The sequence below is a fragment of the Melanostigma gelatinosum genome (assembly GCF_949748355.1).
Source record: "Melanostigma gelatinosum genome assembly, chromosome: 5".
NCBI classification, from domain to species: domain Eukaryota; kingdom Metazoa; phylum Chordata; class Actinopteri; order Perciformes; family Zoarcidae; genus Melanostigma; species Melanostigma gelatinosum.
The window spans coordinates 15,025,869-15,046,164 of NC_136638.1; the positions used below are offsets into that span (position 1 = coordinate 15,025,869).

The 20,296-nt window shown below is 43.3% G+C and overlaps 2 protein-coding genes across 3 annotated transcripts in view; both read right to left on the reverse strand.

Annotated features, from left to right (window-relative positions):
- Positions 1 to 1,998: 1,998 nt before the first annotated feature.
- mapk9 (mitogen-activated protein kinase 9) lies at positions 1,999 to 13,645 on the reverse strand (the record flags this gene model as incomplete). Its single annotated transcript, XM_079268824.1, has 12 exons — positions 13,477 to 13,645; positions 8,211 to 8,357; positions 7,247 to 7,376; positions 6,398 to 6,456; positions 6,061 to 6,199; positions 5,606 to 5,771; positions 4,466 to 4,537; positions 3,340 to 3,522; positions 2,883 to 3,007; positions 2,731 to 2,794; positions 2,355 to 2,426; positions 1,999 to 2,135 (listed from the first exon to the last, which is right to left on the reverse strand). Exons 2-12 carry the CDS (start codon positions 8,324 to 8,326, stop codon positions 1,999 to 2,001), a joined length of 1,263 nt encoding a protein of 420 aa, XP_079124950.1. The 5' UTR covers positions 8,327 to 8,357; positions 13,477 to 13,645.
- Positions 13,646 to 14,481: 836 nt separating this feature from the next.
- The window catches only part of gfpt2 (glutamine-fructose-6-phosphate transaminase 2), a 32,951-nt gene continuing 27,136 nt past the window's right edge, over positions 14,482 to 20,296 (reverse strand). For both annotated transcript variants that reach the window (XM_079269336.1, XM_079269335.1), the window contains 10 exons: positions 19,923 to 20,086; positions 18,984 to 19,079; positions 18,653 to 18,750; positions 18,404 to 18,524; positions 18,140 to 18,297; positions 17,932 to 18,046; positions 17,555 to 17,682; positions 17,092 to 17,259; positions 16,833 to 16,994; positions 14,482 to 15,691 (listed from right to left, as the gene is read on the reverse strand). In XM_079269336.1, the coding sequence (XP_079125462.1) occupies positions 15,647 to 15,691; positions 16,833 to 16,994; positions 17,092 to 17,259; positions 17,555 to 17,682; positions 17,932 to 18,046; positions 18,140 to 18,297; positions 18,404 to 18,524; positions 18,653 to 18,750; positions 18,984 to 19,079; positions 19,923 to 20,086 (1,255 nt within the window). In that variant the 3' untranslated portion in view covers positions 14,482 to 15,646. The remainder of the gene's footprint in view (positions 15,692 to 16,832; positions 16,995 to 17,091; positions 17,260 to 17,554; positions 17,683 to 17,931; positions 18,047 to 18,139; positions 18,298 to 18,403; positions 18,525 to 18,652; positions 18,751 to 18,983; positions 19,080 to 19,922; positions 20,087 to 20,296) is intronic.

Genomic DNA, 20,296 nt, shown 5'->3' on the forward strand with positions numbered 1-20,296 from the left:
GAACACATGCAGTGTGTGTGTGATATGAACAGTGTGCAAAGAGAAGGACAACAAGACTGATTGGTCTTTAAACTCTCGTGATGTATAGTAGTTTGACACAATGTATGCAGAATAGTTCCTGTTGAGTCATTTTTCATGAAGAATCTGAGAAACATACAAAAACGTATCACCGATGTCCACTTTATTAGTTACGGAAGGAGAAAAGATGTTGGCCGGGTGATTATATTGTGGTCATTGCAGTCACACAGGACATCTCTGACAATGAAAGGAGAAATGAACTGAACAGAAACGTGAGCCGCTCAGTGTGTACAATGAAGCGATTTGTTTTTAAAACACAGTAATCGTGGTAAGGAGGTCCGAGCACTGTGATGCTCAGTCCGTCTCCGATAAGAGTTGCGAGAGTGAAATTGCCACTCCACGGGTCGTTTAAGGCAACGAAAAAGCATAGTGTGCAACATTTAAAACCCCAGTGACTCCATCGTGTCATATCTCTGCATGTCCATCACAATGTGCAATCAGTTATGCAAAAAAAAAAAAAAGCAGCTCCACAGTCCATTTCTCTCATCTTTAAGTTTCCATCTGGAGTTCCAAAGGTGCAGATTTCCATCCAGGACTCCACACATCCTCCTTTTCAAACCGCACGTTTGCTCTTTGTTGAGGGGACAACTTCCTCCAGACTCGGCCCTTACAACCGGGCGACTGCTGTCTTTGAGGACGATTCAAAGGAGAGAATGAAGGAGAGCGCTGCACAGTACATTTTGATAAGACACACACACACACACAAAATGCTCACAAGGCAAAAAACAACACACATCTGCATCAAACAGGCTTTCAGAACCAAGGACATCAAGGTACTGTAATAAAAGAACGGACCTGAACGGATTTCTCTGTATAACGAGAACTACGGTATCGTATTGGCATCTTTAACGCCTTCATGCAAGTTGAACACCATTATGTGTGTGGTACGGCCTTTATCTACAGGATGTCTGATTCTTGATGGTGCTTGTGACTGCTCCAGTACGAATGGAATGGTTTAGAATAGACAAGAGGCCTCTTGTACACCGGCCGCAATGTGATTGTGTGCAACATTTTTGCAATAAAACAAAAATAAATAACCACATGTATCTTTTTTTTTTTTGCCTCTCCCAAATTTACAGGATTGTGATATGGTTTTGAAATACACATCGTTAGTCGGTACCTTACGTCCAAATGCGGGTGCAATATACAGTTCTACAGAAATGTTGACCAAAACAAGCAGACTTTATCCATTTATAATGACAGGGTCAACAGCCACTATGATCTTTACATACAGTACATTATATCAGGAAATAAAAAATGTAACACTGCAACCACAGCTTCCCCCGGCTGTCAGGAGGAACATCTCAACTTCCACATCACTCAAGGCAACTGATTAAAGAGCGGTGCAGAAAGCCCCACTGTGATCTGTAACACTGCCAGCTCGCTAGAGGATCGGTCAAACTTTGGACGAGTGTTTGATCCTCAGCACGTGGACTTACGGTAAGCTTTTGTTCGTATTGGCGTAACATGCGTGACAGCAGCTGTGGTCTATTTTCAGTGCGTGTCTGCTCTAATTTGATGACCTCTGGTCTCAAGATAATCTTCGCTAAAAAAAATAAAACTATGAAAACACAGGCATACAGAACGAACAACAATTACCCCATCTACTCCTGGCAACCAATATGGATGCATACATCATACATACTCGATCAAGGTAAACAATATCCACAAAGAAGAGGAAGATGAACCTTCAACCCAATAGACAGCTTAGACATCTAGGATGCTGAACAAGATCATGAACGGGAAGAAAATAGAAAAATAGACCTGTTCATCGAAGAGGAAAGAAGAAAAACACAGAACAAAAAAAAAAAAGATCGGAAAATGAGGGGGGAGTGGAAGGAAGGTGATGGCGGATTGATATCTGGATATTGCAGATTGGAGGGCTGAGGCAGGCAGAACGATGTGGCCATTGGACTGTGTTCACTGACTCTCGTCCAGCGGTCCCGTCAGTGTGTCGATGCTGCTGCTGTCTGTGTCCGAGGCCAAGGTGTGCTCCGTGGACATGGACGAGATGTCGTTGGCTGATGAGGATGCGGAGGCCGAACCCGACACCACATCTGATACGGGACACGCCCGCCAGGAGGGAAACACGAGATAAACAAAGTTGAGGTCATATTTAGAGTAACTGAGCACTTCCTATACATGTTTCATGGGACAGCCGTGACTCCAATGACATATTTCAGCACATTAGTATGAAGTTAAAGCTAAAACCTCTCCTTATAGCAGCCTGGTGTCCAATATTGCAGAAAATGAATGAAGATTGTGCATATTTGTACCTGAACAGTCTTCTTTCATCAGTCCATTCTTGTTCCTCTCTTCCCAATCAATCACCTCGTCATAGATGAGTTCTGTGGAGAAGCAGACAATGGAGTGCAGTCATTGTGTTTAAAGGTACATGAGATTCAGATTCAGGAATTTGTAGCGAACGAACGATCTGTGGTCATTCTATCAGAACAGTCGCTCTTAATTTGTCCTATTGTGTGTTTGCTGAATACTTTGGCAGTGTTGTGTCACACAGACAATGGTGACTGTTAGCTTTAACTCTGAATGCTTTGCACAGCATATCTGCATACAGATATGGACGGTTTGGCTTCCTGCAAGGAGGTTAAGCTGCACTGCTGCTGGGCTTCCCTAGAGGGCAGTGCATCCCACCTTTCCACTGCTCGATGGAGTGCTCCCTCTCTTCTAGCTGTTTATCAGAAATCTGGGGAGGAGGCTGTGAAACAAAACAGAAACACATAAATCAGCACGGTCCCACGCAGCCAGCCTCTGCACCGATAGAGCGAACGCAGCGGCCTCCTCACCGCGTCGGCCTCTCCGGGGTCGTACCACACGTGGATGTACGGGTGATTGAGGGCTTCTTCCACGGAGATGCGGCATTCGGGATCAACGACCAGCATTTTGGACAGCAGGTCCCGTGCTTGACCTGCTGTGATGGCGACAGAGGAAAGGGTAGTGTTACTGTGGAAACAGGCCCATGACATCACTTCATTTCAGCTGTCTTTATGCAAACTGATTACATCCCCTTGCCGGGGGGGGGGGGGGGGGGGGGGGTTGGGCAACATCTCCGGGAATGTCAAGTTTTGTTCTCTTGTTTGGGTGATGTGAGTCCTAACTCTAAATGCCACAGAAAGACTTTTGAGCTACATGCTCATCCTCTCCACTCGCTGTATCAGGGATCCACTCTTCAGCCTGTGGCCCGATAGTTCTGTTGACAAAAAGCCTTTGACCACAATCTGACATGCATTTGAAGTTTCTTACTCTTCAGTTTGTCTTGTTCGGAGTCAGAAGGAAAGGCCCAGTCCGGGAAGAGCTCGGCAAAGCTGACGCCGGGATACTGCGGCTTGTTCATCACGTAGTTCCTCACCGTCTCCATCAGCCGGTTCATAAACTCCTGACTGGGCGTGCCCAGAACCTCAATCACCTTATTCCACTGGTCGATGTCTGCACAGCACGCTCGTTATGGAGAACTCAGCTGCATTATGGGCATGTTCATGCGTCAGCAGATGAGAGGAAGATTCGATAAGGCATTGAATCAAGAGCTAATCACATGAAATGGACGCTCTATGAATAACGTATATAAATATCCAAACAAAACGACAGTCATGGAAGCAGGATATGTGAAACTGTACTGAGGCACAATGGTGCTTTGAGCTTAATGCTGACATCAGCAATGTAATGCTAACATTTGCCCATTAGCACAAAACACAACCTAGAGTTGAGGTCGGTGGGAAAGTTGTTAGTTTTAAAGTTATTTGGTCATAAAACAAAGTATTGTGAGTGAAACCTGACGATGGAGCTTGGATTACCAAAGCGATCACATTTCATCCAGAGGGAAACATGAAAGTACTAAACGTCATCTACCAAACGGTTGTTAAGACATTTAAAACCCCCAAAAAATAAAGATATGCGCATTCAGAGGGCCAGCTGACTCACAACTGCAGTAAAAGGCCGTTACTTCCCCTGCTGAAAAGCAATCTATCCGAGGATCGCACGGTGCCCTGTACCCATCCTCAGCCTCTCCGTTGTAAATGGTCGGCGCCACTGAAAGGAGCCGGTGAGCGAAGAGGTGACCGAACCCATTAGAAACAGAGAAACGGCCAATATAAATGCAAATTGCTTGAATTGTTTCAATTTGATTCCCGGTATCAATTGAAGGGATTATGGCGATCTGAAAAACAACTCCACAGATGAATAATCATTGAAGAGGACAGGAAACACACGCAGCGCTCCGATTAAATTGGGGTGTGCTGGAAATCTTGAGTGGTGCTATTCTGCAGATTGTGTTTAGTAAGCGGGAAAGCGTGCTGGAAGAACTATGAGACAGGAACGTGAAAGATGGAAGAAGTGGGACAACGACAGAGACAGTGAGAGCGCTGAAGGATACGGTCCGTGCCCTGGAAGATGACGCCGCCCTTTACCATCTCTCCCATGATGCACCCCACTGACCAGATGTCCACTGGGAACAGAGAGCACGATCAAACATCAACACACAGAAAAGATAGGAAATACCAATCGCATAGCATCATACAATGCTAAACATACAGTAAAATGTCAGCATGACAACATGCGCCGTGGTTTGAATTTGAATAACAAACGTTAAAATGCAGAACACCAGCTCTGGTTATTTCTGGACCATCCTCTAGCGGTGCCGTGGCCTGATGCTTTCATCATCTTTATCTTAAGGCTGGCTCTCTCTCTCTCTCTCTCAAGCAGGCCTCTGCAGCTCTGCTTATCAGTTGACACAGCTGTTGCTCTCTTCATCACTTCGCCTGTGTGCAGAGTAGGATGCATGCACTCTGGGTGAGTTGACACTTTGCTTTAGAGTGTGCAATGGGTGGCAGACGGCCATTAACTCCAGTCTTTGCTCAGTTCCACTGAAGCTAAAAGAGGTCCGTGTGCTCCGTTAACGTCTCCGGATCATACAAACCACTACAGGTCGAGTCTCATCATAAATTTAGACGGCGGACAGGTTACACTATTCATTGGAACTGCTTTAACGGGATAGTTGCACTCTGGACCGGGCATAAAGACTTCCTGTTAGGCCAGACCAAAGAAAAATCTGACAAGGCTTCCGACCACTTCCTGTTTCTAACCCTACCGCTATGTGATGCTTCATGTTTCATGCATCACCTTGTAGTTGAGCTAGTTTAGAAGAGATACAAACAACACCACTGTGTTTTGTAGACAAACACGTTATAAAAATGTACTAAGTAGCACAAACTGACACTTTTAGGATTCTCTTTAGTGGGGACTTTATTGCAAAATGGGCTTATTGTAGACTTGCCTCCTTTACGCCTTTAATGGACGTCAGAGAGGAGAAAGATGAGGAATGACGCTGAATTACAATATAACGCAGGTTATATTATTGGTTATTGTTACTTATTGGTATCTCATCTCATGTTGATCAAATGATCACAGTACCTTTGTTGCTAAATGATTGTAAAGCACAGAGCAGTGCTGGTGGAGTTGTATTTATTTTAAAACTTGTAAAAGTGTTGTTAGACTGGTGCGTGGCCGTCCTTACCATTCTCCTTATACTTCATGCCCAGTATGACCTCGGGGGCGCGGTAGTATCTGGTCACCACGTAGGGAGTCATCATGAAGTTAGTGCAGGCCGTCCGAGCCAGGCCAAAGTCCAAGATCTTTAAAGTGCAATCCGACTTCACCACAATGTTACTGGGCTTCAGGTCCTGAGGGGAGAGAAAGTCTATAAATACAGAAACATGCACACGCAGAAACATAACCCTTCAGGTATGTGTTATGATACAGGTGGTGGTGGGAGAAAGAAAAGAATGGATGACTATTATGGAGAAAATTGTGACATCCACATTCTTCCACAGTTTGGAACGAAATTGTAGAATCAAAGAGATGACCACAGTGATGTGGAGGTGTTCTCCAGGGCCTGCCAGTACACCGTGACATCATTGTTGGGTGTGGTTACAGGCTGTGCATGTCTTATAGCCCACAGCACACTGTTACCCTGTGGATGATGCCGGCAGAGTGCAGGTGCCTGATGCCACAGAGGATCTGGTAGAGCAGGTAGGACATCCGCTCATGGTCCAGGTCCATGTGGATCACCTGGCAGAGGCTGGCATCCATCAGCTCCATCACAAGGTACCTAAAGGGGAGGAGATAAGAGCTGTGAGTAAAGGAGTTCATAAAAGAACAGTGTCGAACGCAAAGAAGCAGACAGAGCACAGAAAAGCAACACGGTGCAATACCAGAGGGTGACGGGTAAATAGAGGGATGATAGTTAAATGCTAAAATCGCTGAATCCGACAGAAAGCACAGAGTAGAAGCCGCTACTGCCACTCACAGGTCCTGGAATTCCTCCAGGGACTTCTGAGGCGTGAACACATTGATCAGACGGATGATCTGCAGGCAGAGAGACAGGCCGTTAGTCCACTCCGTTACTCTCACATCTACACCCACTCCACTGTGGAGCGCTAGCCAACCGAGGACAGAGCGCTCAAGTGGGTGTGTCTGAGCGAGGCGTTAAATCAACGTTGCAGAAAGCTGAACCTCTCTTCTTCCTAAGCTTGAACAGGCTTTCAATATTTCTGAGAACAACAGACAATCTTCCAGACATATCCCAGTCCTCCTGTATCAGAAGTGTCTCATGAAACAACACAAAAAGGTTTAACTGCTTTATTATGTTATAATACAGCACTTTATTTATCGGTATCAGGCATACAGCACATATTCCAGAGGGTAGGGATTGACATAAAAAGTGTTTCTAGAACAATTGTCAACAGGCTTGCAATAGGCTGTACGTCCTTGTTCTGTGCAACAATACATTCTGAACTTTAGCTGAGGCCACCGCGGGAGTTCAGCAGTCTGAGTAAATCAAGTCAAGTGTGTATTTCCCAAAGTTACAGTGTTTAGTACTCTCTGTGTTTCTATCCCTCCATTGCAGCTCAGCACAAATAAACTCTCCAGAGGAAACACAAGGAGGACATTACAAACACTGTTACTGTGGCTGATACACACTTGTGTAACTGAGACTGCTTTTAAACAGAATGAGGACGGTGGATTCGGTAATGGCCGGTATCAGCAGGAGGTTTGATTAGACCGAGCTGCTTCAAAGAACACACGTGCACCTGATTACTGCTTTCTATGAAGACAGACTTTAAAAACACGTCAACCTTTAAATTCAAAGCCTTACATTTTTGTGGCCGACACATTTTAGCAGCACCAGCTCCCTGTAGGCCCGCTTAGCGTGCGTCTGGTTCTGGAAGGGTCGACACAGCTTCTTCACTGCCACCGGTACACCAAGGACTGAATCTAGAGCAGAGCTGCTCTCTCTCACACACACACACACACACACACACACACACACACACACACACACACACACACACACACACACACACACACACACACACACACACACACACACACACACACACACACACACACACACACACACACACACACACACACAGGTTATTGAGGAAGACAACACGTGCATCCTGCAGAGCAAAGCGGTCGTCTGACTTGCTAGCTACTCGTCTGTTGTCCTTTATCTTAAAACAGGTGAAGGGGCTCATCCAGAAATTGCTCATGCCACCAATAAGACTGAGATGTTCCTTATGAACCGTCTCTTCATGGTGGAACCAGACAACAGTTCAGCTGCCTGTATCCAAAAACTGTATCAGGGCCACAGCGCCTGCATCAAATTTCATGGAAATGTGGCCAGTCGTCTTTCTTGATATAATCATAATAATATCATAATAATGTCATGGAACAATAATTCAGTGGTGCAAAAGCAAAGTTCAACGAGTCATTCATATCAACAGGAAATTTCAATCAAATTGAACCTCTTCATGAAACTCATGTTAAAGCTACTCACGGGGAAATTAAATGAAACTGGATGTTAAGGCATTGATGGCAGACAGACGGACAGAACAGGCCTTTCTCACAGCAGACATTTTCCCTCGTCGTCGTACAGATGTTACTCGTAACATTACATATAACAGTAAGCCATGACAGTGTGGCTTACCGTCACAGAACTGTCTCTCGTGAAACAGGCCCACCTCTTTACTTCACTCATGCAACTGCTGTGTTTATCTAATTCGGCAGAACTGTGGGTATTAACAACACCCTGTGCTGGTGCTCCAGCCTCTCACCAGACGATGCCCTGGGCGCCGGAGCCGATGGCGCGGAGCTGCTCGTAGCGCTTGAGTACGGTGAAGGTGGAGTCTCCCACCTGGACGCTGTAGAACTGGCCCTCTGCCTCACTCATCCTGCTGAACGGTCAGGACCACCAGCGCTGTCTGCAAAACACATACAATAGATCAACACCCATAACAGCACGACTGACTTCACGCCGGGCAGGTCAGCTGCACACAACATCATGTGTCTCCATATGGCCGTGCAGAATGGTGAACAAGTTGAAGCCCGTTAATAAGCCCACATCAGGGGGATGCTGTTATTGCACTGACAGAGAAACTTGAAACCCTTTTTTTCCAGTCCAATGAATCACTCCAATGCTCCACAGTGAATGGCGGGGCTTAATATGGTTCCATCTGTCAGGCCCTGGCAGCACTCCCTCCATCTCCAGTCCTGGAGCCAACCAATCCATCAGTTTGCTCATCTGACAACGGCAACTGTGGACTGGAGCTGAAGTTGAGGCTGTAAATGTGTGTGTGTGTGTGTGTGTGTTGTGGTGAACAGAGGCGGCTCATAGCTTGGTGTTCCCAAGGCTCTCGCTGCTACATGTAAACTCATGCTGACACACTTGTGCCCAGTAAACGTAAACACACACGCACACACACACACTGATGCAATCAGCATTAAGCATGTTTGTTCCTCTTTGATTTGCTTCCAGCGTCACAACATGTGAGTGTTCAGCCATCACATGAGCACATGACTGATGTTAACACGTGATGTGTTTGTGTGTTCATAAAACAGTGTCAGCGTTAGCATTGATTCCTCAGGCAGGAAGAGTATTATTCTTGGCGTGTGTGTGTGTGTGTGTGTGTGCGAGGACACACAATCGTGTAGCTATGCAACAGTGAGCAGTCACGGCTGTTTGTTGCTCCTTATGAAAACAGCCACACGGTAAACGAAGGAGGGTATTTTTGCCTCGTCTGTTTGACAACGGCTGATATTCCTGGTCAGAGAGACACAATGTGAAGAAGACAGAAGCAGCGGGGGCGAGGCTGCGATCGAACGGAGTCAAAGAACACCTCAAGCTGGTGAATTGTAAAGCTTTGGCACTGTGACAGCATTATAGAGAACTGCAGGGAGCGAGTAAGGAGACGTGGACCAGCTGTCAGCTGACCCGACTGTTACTGCCTTCAGTTTGAGGTCGGTAGAGAGGGAATGTTATCGGTACACTTCGTTTCTGTCACCGGTTCAGCAGAGTGAAGCCAACGTGGATGTCTTAAAACGTGCATTCTCTCTACTGGCCAGCAGGGGGCGACTCCTCCGGTTGCAAAAAGAAGTCTGATCTTGTGGAAGTCGATGAGAAAATTAGTCTACTTCTGACATGATTTATTACCTCGGCAACATAAACATGTCAATATGAGTTTATGGTCTCAGTCGCTAGTTCTGTCTTCTTCTATACAGCATGATGCTCATTTAATAAACTGTCGAGTCATTTAGAGTAAAATAAACGAGAAGCTTTAGGGCGGGCTACCTTGTGATTGACAGGTCGCTGTACGAATTTTAAAACAAACACAAAATAAATCAACAGATATTGTGTATTACTCTTAATATTGTTAGTAGTAATAGTAGTTGTATCATTATTAATCATCATGGCATGTGATTAAAGACTTGAGCTCTTCTATAATGATTTTTGCCAAGAAACTTGTTTTAGAAGTTTTTGCCAACACTGATTTATTAGCTATTATTAGCTATATATATATATATATATATATATATATAATAATATATATATATATATATATATATATATATATATATATATATATATATATATTAAAAGGTATATTATATATATATATATATATATATATATAGCAAGGTTCGTTTTTATATATGAGTAATTTGATAGGAAACATTCATATCCTGTACATTACTTTGTTATTACTATTAATAGCTGAACATTTTTTCGTCCTCATGTTAATCATGGCTCAGCACAGTAAAGTCCGTCACCATCGTCATTCATTTTGTTAAATATTGATCCAGTTAAATACATTTGTAAACACAGAGAAATATTGCTTCAGATGTAGTCGGTGAGGGAATGCGACCGCATCATTACTCAGGTGAAAAATGAATCCTCTCATCTCTATCTGCTTTCCTTCACTCTCTCACACACACACACACACACACACACACACACACACACACACACACACACACACACACACACACACACACACACACACACACACACACACACACACACACACACACACACACACACACACACACACACACACACGGGGGCACACACACACACACAGGGGCAGAGCTGCAAAGACCTTTACGTTCTCCGTGCTTCTCTCAGTCTTTTTTCCCATTTTCCTTGGCTTTGTCATTGTTTTACGCTCCCAACATTCCCTAACTCCTCTGCCCTTTTCTGGGTTCCTCCCAACTTCCCTGTGGCCTCCTAAAAAAATCCCCACAAAAGGGGACTGAGTGGTATTAACGGATATATTTTTAATGAATATATTTTGATTATCAAAGCAGAGCTTTTCCCAATTGAATAGATAATTGTTAAAAAAATGCAGATGCAGCAGAAACACCATGCTGATGCGTTGGCTGTGAATATTATAATAACATGAACGTTTCCCTTGACATGCATGGATTCTAGGCCACAGCACTGGAACACCATGTGCAACAAATATCCTGCAAAAATACTGGCTCTGCTGTTTTACCTTGGAGGCTGCATTGGCTGAAAGTGGCACTTTGATACTTTTCTATAAGTCTGGTGCACTGATTCACACGTCAAGCGAAAGAACACTTTGAATGGGGCGATTAATCACAACCGTAACCCATTTCAGCTGCTGCAAGCACAGCGTACGTATACAATCCATCACTTGCTGCCACGCGAGGCACGGCTACGGGCTACATGTACAGTTGACTCAGCAGAAATGTATGAACACTGACGGGGAACAGCTGTAATCGAGGGGGAACCTGCATGTACGCTCAGAAAAGCCAGACGGACACCAGCAGACACCTGCTATTGTTCAGTGAGGGACTTGTTCAAATTCAAAGGGGCTCGATGAGTGTAAATACAAGTTAATGTCACCACGGGAAATCTAGACCATCGCAGGAGGGCTACAAGTGGGACTAAGAAAGAATAAACTAATTTATAACCACTTATTACATCACTGATATATTCAGAAAGATGTGATCATCGCATTAATCACAGCAGCGTACAATCACGATGCTTGACCTCAGGAATAATGACGGTGTCATGATACAGCTCGTGGGCCGACATTTATAATGTTACATAATTTAACCAATCAGAGGGTCGTAATCACCTGTGTAGACTGTAGCCAATCATAGCACCTCGTCATACTATGACTGTAGTGAACTAAACAGGAGATAAGGAACTAAAATAAATAGCATACAGTAGCAATGTTGGTCTCAACAAATATTGCAATTAACTATTTTGCCATATACCGGTAGTTCAGCACTAATACTTATCTGGCAGTTTCTAAAGTACAAACTGGCTGATCATAGATGTTTCTTCAGAGAATCATTAGCAGTCATTTCGCTGGTTGCTCTCTCTTTGGGACCAGTATCGACCAAATCTGGTTTACATTTTGCCAGAACGATGAAGAAAAAGTTATTTTTTCAATAATTTGAAACTGTGATTCTGATATTACAGAACATTCAAGTCATTCAACCAAATCTACAATTAAGGACTGACCTGTTATAACCATAAATAATTACATTATTATTGTAAAGTTAAAGTGTCAGAATGCCTCATTATGGCGTGGCCTGGGCAACATATAGAGACTAGACATACGAGACTAGATATCTTATATATATCGTAATAAGGCATAAGTTTTGTCTTTTTCTGGTTTTAAAAGCTGCATTGCAGTAGAGTGATGTCATTTTATGAACTTACCCGACTAGCTGCTCTATTATTTAACTTTACCCACTTAGTCATGTCCACATTACTGATGATTATTCAGTCATAAAATCTCATTGTGTCAGTATTTATTAAAAGCACCAATAGTCAGTCAGCCCTACAGTATCAATATGGAGGTATTGTGATTTTGCTCCATATACCTCAGCCCTAATCATGGAAAGACAATGAATGAATTAAAAACATGTTCTCTTTTCCTTGTCCCTTAAAATCCACAGTTAAAAACGTTTTTGTGTATTTCCACACTTCCCTTATCAAGGAGTTAATACAGAGAAACAACCTTCACCCTCCTCTACCCGAGCTCATCGTGACTGCTGTACAGTTGAGGCCCTCGGGTCTGACGTGGCCTTGGCTCTCAGCTGGGAGCTGGATGGGAGTCAGTGAGCTAGCTACGATATCAGATTATGGCCTGAAGACTCCGCATCTCATCCTGATGTGGCAGAGTTACAAAACACACACAGGCGTGACTGCATCCAGCCTGCTGCTGCACTAGAGATGTGGGCCGACAGTGGAGGACCGGTCTCTTGAAGAGGATGGGGGATGCTAAAGATGTATTAATGGGGGGGAGCCAGCCAGTAGGCAAACACGTGTTGCTCTTGACAATCTTGTTATCCTTTTACATGTGTATTATACTGTGTGTGTGTGTTTGTATATGTACTACGATCTCACTGTACTGTGGGCTAAAACAACCCAACCTAATGCTCGTACATGCTTCAGATTTTAGATATGACAGATTAACTCCATGTACACATGGCACCTGATGTGTTGGCGAGCTGAAACTTGCTTCTTACGTGCCATGCCAAATAAAACAGCACTAGCGTTCCTCACATCTAACGTTATACCTGTTTTGAGTACACTCGAGCTACAGACATGTCATTCATCTGGCTTCATGTGACGTTAGTGACATCAGCAGGTCTAGATAAGTACACTTACGACCTTATGTTGTAATACAGCCTAAAACTGAGAATTTCATACATTTCTACACGCAGCATGCCTACTTTAAAATACATATACACACACACACACACACACACACACACACACGCACACACACAAAAAGGTATGAAGTCACCCTGTATGACACACCGCGGCCGCATCACCGCCGGCACACAGTCAGAAATGAGACGTTCACACTGCCGAAGTCACACGAACATACACGCCGGTTAAATTCACGTCGCGTTTGGGCGGTTGTAAAGTTGCCGAGGCCTACACACTGACCGTCTGCTTCGCTTGTGTCGGAAGCAATGCGCTAGTCGGTCCGGGGGCTGAACTGAAAGCTCTGACGGACTAACGGACACGGCGGAGGAGGAGGCAGCGAGACCTACCTTCTCTCCCTTCTCCGCTCGCAGGGCACTCCCATGCATCGAAGACACAGACACGATACTCTTCTCTGTCTTTCAGGCACAACCTGGATTTGGGAAAGTTGAGGAGAAGGAGCTGTCACGACGGATAAAACCTTCCTCCAGTTCCTGGCGAACTCCGGCGGCAGCACGGAGGGACGAATGCGGAGGAAGGGAACGCCACAACAAGCACAGCGCGAGCATGCGGGTGACGTCATCGCGCATAGTTTACGTGGGCGCAAACCTTTTTTTCTTTTTCTCTCTCCGTGAAAAACTTTGTGGAAAAACTTGTCAGGATGCTGTGGATGTTATTCTTCATTCAAATATTGGTTTAAGTATCCGTAGTAGAATAAGTAATCAGATCATTTCCTGGAGTAAGCATACGTCATACTCAAAACAGAAAGCACTGAGTCTATTTATATCAAAAGTAACAGCCTACAGCTCAATATTGGGTTATTATTAATTATTACATCTTAACTTGAAGGCTAAATGATATTTCATAGCTCGTAGAAGTGGAGCTAGTTTGGTTAATCTTTGCACTACTGGTTAGTTACTTAATTTATATTATTACATTTCATTGTATATATTGTGCATTTCATATGTTTTACTCTGTTATTTTTATTGTATACATTGCATTTTTCTACCTATCCCCTTGCGGGATGAATAAAGTATCTAATTTCAACTATTTGCCTCATTGTATGTCTCAGAATTTATACGATAGTAAGATGTAAAATTAGCTGCAAAATCTGATTCTTCAAAGTAACTTTAGCTGTCAGAAGAATTTGAAGTAAAAATCCTGAGTAAACTGGGATTAGACTGAATGAGTGGTCATGCAGGCTCCTACCAATGAGTTACATAAATAAATTAATAAGAACGATACCTGCAGCTATCATCCGCCTGTCTTACTAATACAGCATCAACATTTGATATTACTTACCACAACAAACACTGCCAAGGAAGGAGAACAGAAGAACAGCAGCACACTTTGATTAACATGCCTTTATCTATTTATTGATTGATAATGCCATAGGTCTATAAAACACAGTATAAAATACAATCATATTTAAAGATATTATTAAAACCCTTCTAAGCCCTTATAAAATAAAAATCCGACAAATACAGAATAGTATTATTATTATAAACCCATACAAAACAAGTGTTATTGAAAGTCAAGGTATTCTTTAAATATTTATGAATATTATCATGTTTGTGTCAGGAAAAGCTCCAACCGATGACAAGAATAAGTATAAGGAAAGTCAGGAAACAAAGGTCCATGTTCTACCTTAAACTGTCTTTGGAAACTGGAATTCTGTTAAACAGAATAGCATTACAATATATTTAATTTAAAATGAAATAACAGTAAAATGGAACAGAAACATCAAGTGAATAAAGTAATAATGTGAAAGTCAGATCGAGGAATTTCCCTCCGGTAACTGCTAAAAGTAATGAAGTTATGGGCTAATGGCTCACCAGGAACAGTGATGGCATAAATGTGCAGCAAAAATATATATATATATATATATATATATATATATAAAGAGATTTTTGATAATTTAGAGAACTCTAAAATAAAAGAGTTTGATTCCTACATTTCCCATTCTTCAAAGAGAGGTAAGACGCCCCCCGGTGGACATAATACAACCATCAAAACAGAAAGAGAATGAATCACCTCGCTCATGATTGTGTGCATGCATAATGCACATTTGGTCCCCTTATTGCACAACTGTAAACACTTCAACACACCATATCAATGCCTTTCTGCTAAGTCTCTCGTATGTGTTTTTTTGGCTCATCTCGAGAAAAGAAAAAGGCACAGCGTGTTGGTTGCTTTGGATGTGTGAATATCGTTTCATAGATTGTTCTGAGAAAGCCTCAATGGCCTGGCACGTCCTCAGCAGTGTATTAATTGGTCGGATTTGGACTTCACATTTCTCTTCTTTTTTTTCAAAGTCATTGTACAGTATACCTCACTCTTTCATCTGTCAGTTTCTCTCACTCACACCCTCATCCCTGCACACACACATACAAAGTGCCCTACTTCACCTCAATCTCGCCACACACACACACACACACACACACACACTGAACAAATTGCACAATTGGACTGTAAATCTATGAGCCTCCTGTCTCCTCTGTTGTGCTTTGCCAACTGTAATTATTCCACGGTCACAGATTTGGCCAAGTTTCTGGGAAAGTCAACCTGCAAAAAGAGAAAGCAGTTCGTTAGAACAAATAATCTGGAGCTGTGTCACATAAAGTGCATTTGCTGTTTGTTATCTACGAAGCATACGCTTCTCTTTTACACTTAAACAAACCCAAATTAACAAGCTAGAAAAGGTGGACAACAAATGTTAAAAACACTTTGAATTCTGAGTCACTGACCAGTTCTTGTCTTTAAGATAAGAAAAGTCACTGATTACACATGTCATAACTGTGTTAGCTATTCAAGGACATCATATCACAAAACGCCAAACTAGAGGCTTCAAAACAGCAGTCCACAAACCAATGAGTGACGTCACGACGACTATTTCCACTTCTTATAGTCTACACAGTCTGTTAACTCCAATGGGAGAAGTTAGGGTGAACACAGATCACAACAGATTCCTTCAAACCAGTCATTCAAGTAAATATTGAATCTATTTTCCAAAAGGAACATATTTTCCGAACATTCAAACACTAAATCTACATTTTTCAGACAGACAAATGAGAGAATGTACTTTGTTGGAGACCTTTTTCTGTCTCAGCAACATACCCTCACGAGATCTGGCAACTTAAGTTTGCAAACGCCTCAGCTAATTTATTTTCATAATGCTAAATTAAAGAAAATGTGGCAGTTTTTGTTTTTCTAGAGTACCACAGGTATTGTGGGTACCGGGGATAAAGGCTCAACATCCTGTCGTCTGGCGGTGGATAGAAAAGTCTCCTGATAATGCTACATAGTGAACAATCAACCTATGTTGGAGAAGACCTAGTTACGTTCGCTGTTAGCAGCCGGTGGGCAGCACAATCCTGCTTTGTAATCTGGTCTGTGCAACCATTGTACAGTATGTTCATGATTAATTAACTGCAAGCAATAAATAGCCTCCCAGAGTCTTGTGCTGCAAATTCCATTCCATTGGCATGTTAAAATTTTACTATTTGTATGATCTCCCTCATTTCTGGGGCTCAGATCGCTAATCAAATTAGCAGACGAAAAGTTTGGTGGATAAAAGCAAATACTTTACGACTCAAAACAAAAATACGAAAAATTTACAGAGAAAAATTACAAAAATTGACTGTTTTTCATAAACAGTGAGAATTTGTAGAGCTAGCTTGAGTGTAAAATGGTGTCGATTACTTACGTCATATCCTCGCAGGACGGCCAAGTGGAAGGACAGGAGCTGCAGGGGGATGACACTGAGGATTCCCTGCAGACAGTCCACAGTCTGCGGCAGCTCAATGGTGTGGTAGGCCATCTGACTGATCTCATGGTCATCCTGGCAACAAAGGATGATGGGCCGACCCTGATGGGGAGAGAGAGAGTCGCGAGCAAGAACATCAGTCAATTGTGAAAGTGTCCAGGTGTGTGTTTCAGTGCCTGCAGGTTTTTCCAGGACTTACCGATCTGGCAGTGACTTGTTGCAGAGCATTCTGGCACTTGGTGTAGCAGGCGTCTTTCATGATGATCATGATGACCGGCATGTCTTTGTCTATGAGTGCCAGAGGGCCGTGCTTCAGTTCCCCGGCTAGGATGCCCTCGGAGTGCATGTAGGTGATCTCCTTGATTTTCTGCATAGGAGTGAAAAGAATAAAACCAGCTCAGAACATTATCCTGGATGATAACATGACACCATTTTTTGTTTAAAAATGTTTGTTTTGGTTTCAGTGGAGAACATAGATAAGGAAGCAATTTGTGTAATACGACCGTATGAAGACAAATGTACCATTCTGACACATACAGCACTACCGACATTCAAACTCTGTTTTGTCATCTGATGTATGCACTTTGTCTTCATATTTCATGTTATTCTAGGAGAAGTGAATTGCAGTTTTCTGACAGATTACTGTGGCATTCTCAACTCACCAGCGCCCCCTCAAGGCAGGTGGCGTAGTGGAAACCTCGGCCCATGACCAGCAGAGACTTCTGTTCATAGAGTTCATCAGCGATAGCTTTGATCTTCTTATCCAGGGCCAACACCTTCTTTATCAGCTCTAAGAGAGTATAGAGTATAGGATATTAGAATATTTAGTGGTGTGGAGATGGAGGTATTTTGGTAACAGAGAGAATTTGAGTGCACATTTATTCCAACAAAAGATAAAGCACTTTGTTGTACAGCTTCATTTGTCAGTGTTGGTCGAACATAGTTCAGCATCTGTCAGTCCGCATTTAAAGATACTGTGGCTCTTGTTGAGACCACGAAGGTTTTGCATTTCTGATTTACTGGAGTTTTTCTGACTGACCGGGTAGCATCTTGAAGCCTTCGATGATCTCCATTCTTCTCGGCTGTAGGGAGAGCCTGTCCTCGCTCATCATAAGGCCAAACATGGTGAGGGCCACAAACTGACTGGTGTAGGCCTGGATCACATGCACAATGAAACACTCATATAAAACATGTCTATTTTACATATTGCTGATGCCAGATTGTGAAACAGATCTTGTACACCATACCTTAGTGCTAGCCACTCCGATCTCAGGCCCAGCATTGACGTGGACTCCGCAGTCGGTTTCTCTACAAATGGAGCTGCCCACGGTGTTGGTTATACCAACTGTCAGAGCACCTTGACCCTTGCAGTAGCGTAGCGCCATTAAGGTGTCTGCTGTCTCTCCTGAGGAAGCAGAGGGAATGATATATTTAGAAAAATAAAAATCCAGTAAAGCTACAACAGTGACCTCAGAAGGCAATAATATGAGTTTTTTGTGTTTTCTTTTCACCTGACTGACTGATGAAGAAGCAAACGTCGTCTCTAAAAACAGGCGTGTTGCGGTCCAGGAAGTCGCTTGCCAGCTCCACCATGACAGACAGCTCCGTCAGCTCCTCGAGGACCTGTCTGGTCTGAAAATGAAGGAAAGAAAAGCAGCGATTATACGAACAATTACTTTGTTTTTTTAACTGTAATTTGACTACTTTCTCACAGAACGATCATCATGACGCGTATCCTAGTTTTTGATCGCTCTACTCACAGCCACTGCAGCGTGGAAGCTCGTGCCGCAGCCAATCACAATTAGCCGTCTGCATCGTTTGATTTCTTTCAGGTGGTCCTTCAGCCCACCGAGAACCACTGAGGAAATAGATGGTAGTTACAGTAGTGTGCATTTAAATGAGGGCAAATAAATATTAGTCTCTGATTTCTTCTTCATTCAAATAATAAGAAGGACTCAGGAAGAAACTGCAGATCCTGCTTCCTGAATTAGTCCCTGCTAATATTGGTACAAGGGATCGTGCACCTTTTCAGGTGCCCTACAACTCTTTATGTACATTGAAGGCAGGGCAGGTATCAAGATTGCCAGTCACCTGTGTTTGAGTCAAAACAAATACGTCCTCTCATGGTGTTGACGACAGACTCCGGCTGCTCAAAGATCTCCTTCTGCATGAAGGCATCAAAGTTACCTGCAAAGAGAGGAGCATATTTGTGCATCAGACTATATGGTCGGCACTCCTCATGACATATGAGGACATGCAGAATGTCCCCAAGAGACAGAAGACAGAAGTGTGTGGAGTCTTTGTTGAAAGAGGCTGAAGAACTGACAGCTGTATTCTTCTTTCACCTTCAGCCAGCAGATGGCGAGCAAGTCTACACACTAGACTCGATCTGTAGCTCTGCAGTAATGTTCTCAGCGTGTTCATTAGGAGTGGCGGACAAATACCTTTAGGAATAAAACATGAAGTCGGTGCGTTTCTGCAGTGTCGTGGCGGACTGACCCTGTCCTTTTCTTTAATTTGTCAGCAAGTGGAGAAGTCCCACCATGTTTCTAATCAGAAAGGTTGCACGATGTTGTGTCTCAGTTTCTCGTCGAGGCTGGAGACAGGCATTGTATTGTTTAGACTAGGTAACTATGATGAGGTGCACACCTCCATCTGTGACCTTGTTTCTTTGGTATAATTGAAGTTGGGGATATTTTTTCTTTAACTAAACTCCATGTGTACCACTGTTGTGTTGGGTCTGTTTCCCGGTACCATGTTACATGCATTCATTGTTCAAGAAAACAGAAACCAGTGAGAATGTTTTGCATTCACCAAAATAGAGTCTGACCTGAAAGTACAATGTTTTATTCATCAGTAAGATGTGTTGGAAGCTGTGCTCTTAGTGGTCTTCAAAACCTCTGATCTCTTGCACGTTTAAACAATTCCCCTTTAAGCTAAACTACTTGTCTGAAATAATATGAAATAAAAGCAATTTATTGTCCTCATATCCACCAGCGAACAAAGTTATCTTTTTGACCATTATCTGACCTTTCATGATCTGTTGCAGCTCCATCTGCAGGGTCTGGATTGCCCTCACTGGAACCTCACCATCCTGCCGTTTCACCCTGCGGATGGAGAGTTCCCCGCCGATCACCACTGCCATGTCATTATCCTCCAGGTACAGCACCTTGTTGGTGTGCTCAATGATGGCACTGTGGGTAGAGATCATAGATTGGATACAAGTACTGGACTTAGTCACCGTGACATCACCCATTTGTTTGTATACTCGGGTTTTGAAGCCTTGAGTTTGGCATTTTGTTTGTTGCCATCTTGTTTTCTTTTTGGCAACCACAAGTGACACATGAGGGGGGAGCAAAGTACAACCAAACGCTGAATAAGGCATTTTTAGGCCCCCAAAAAGG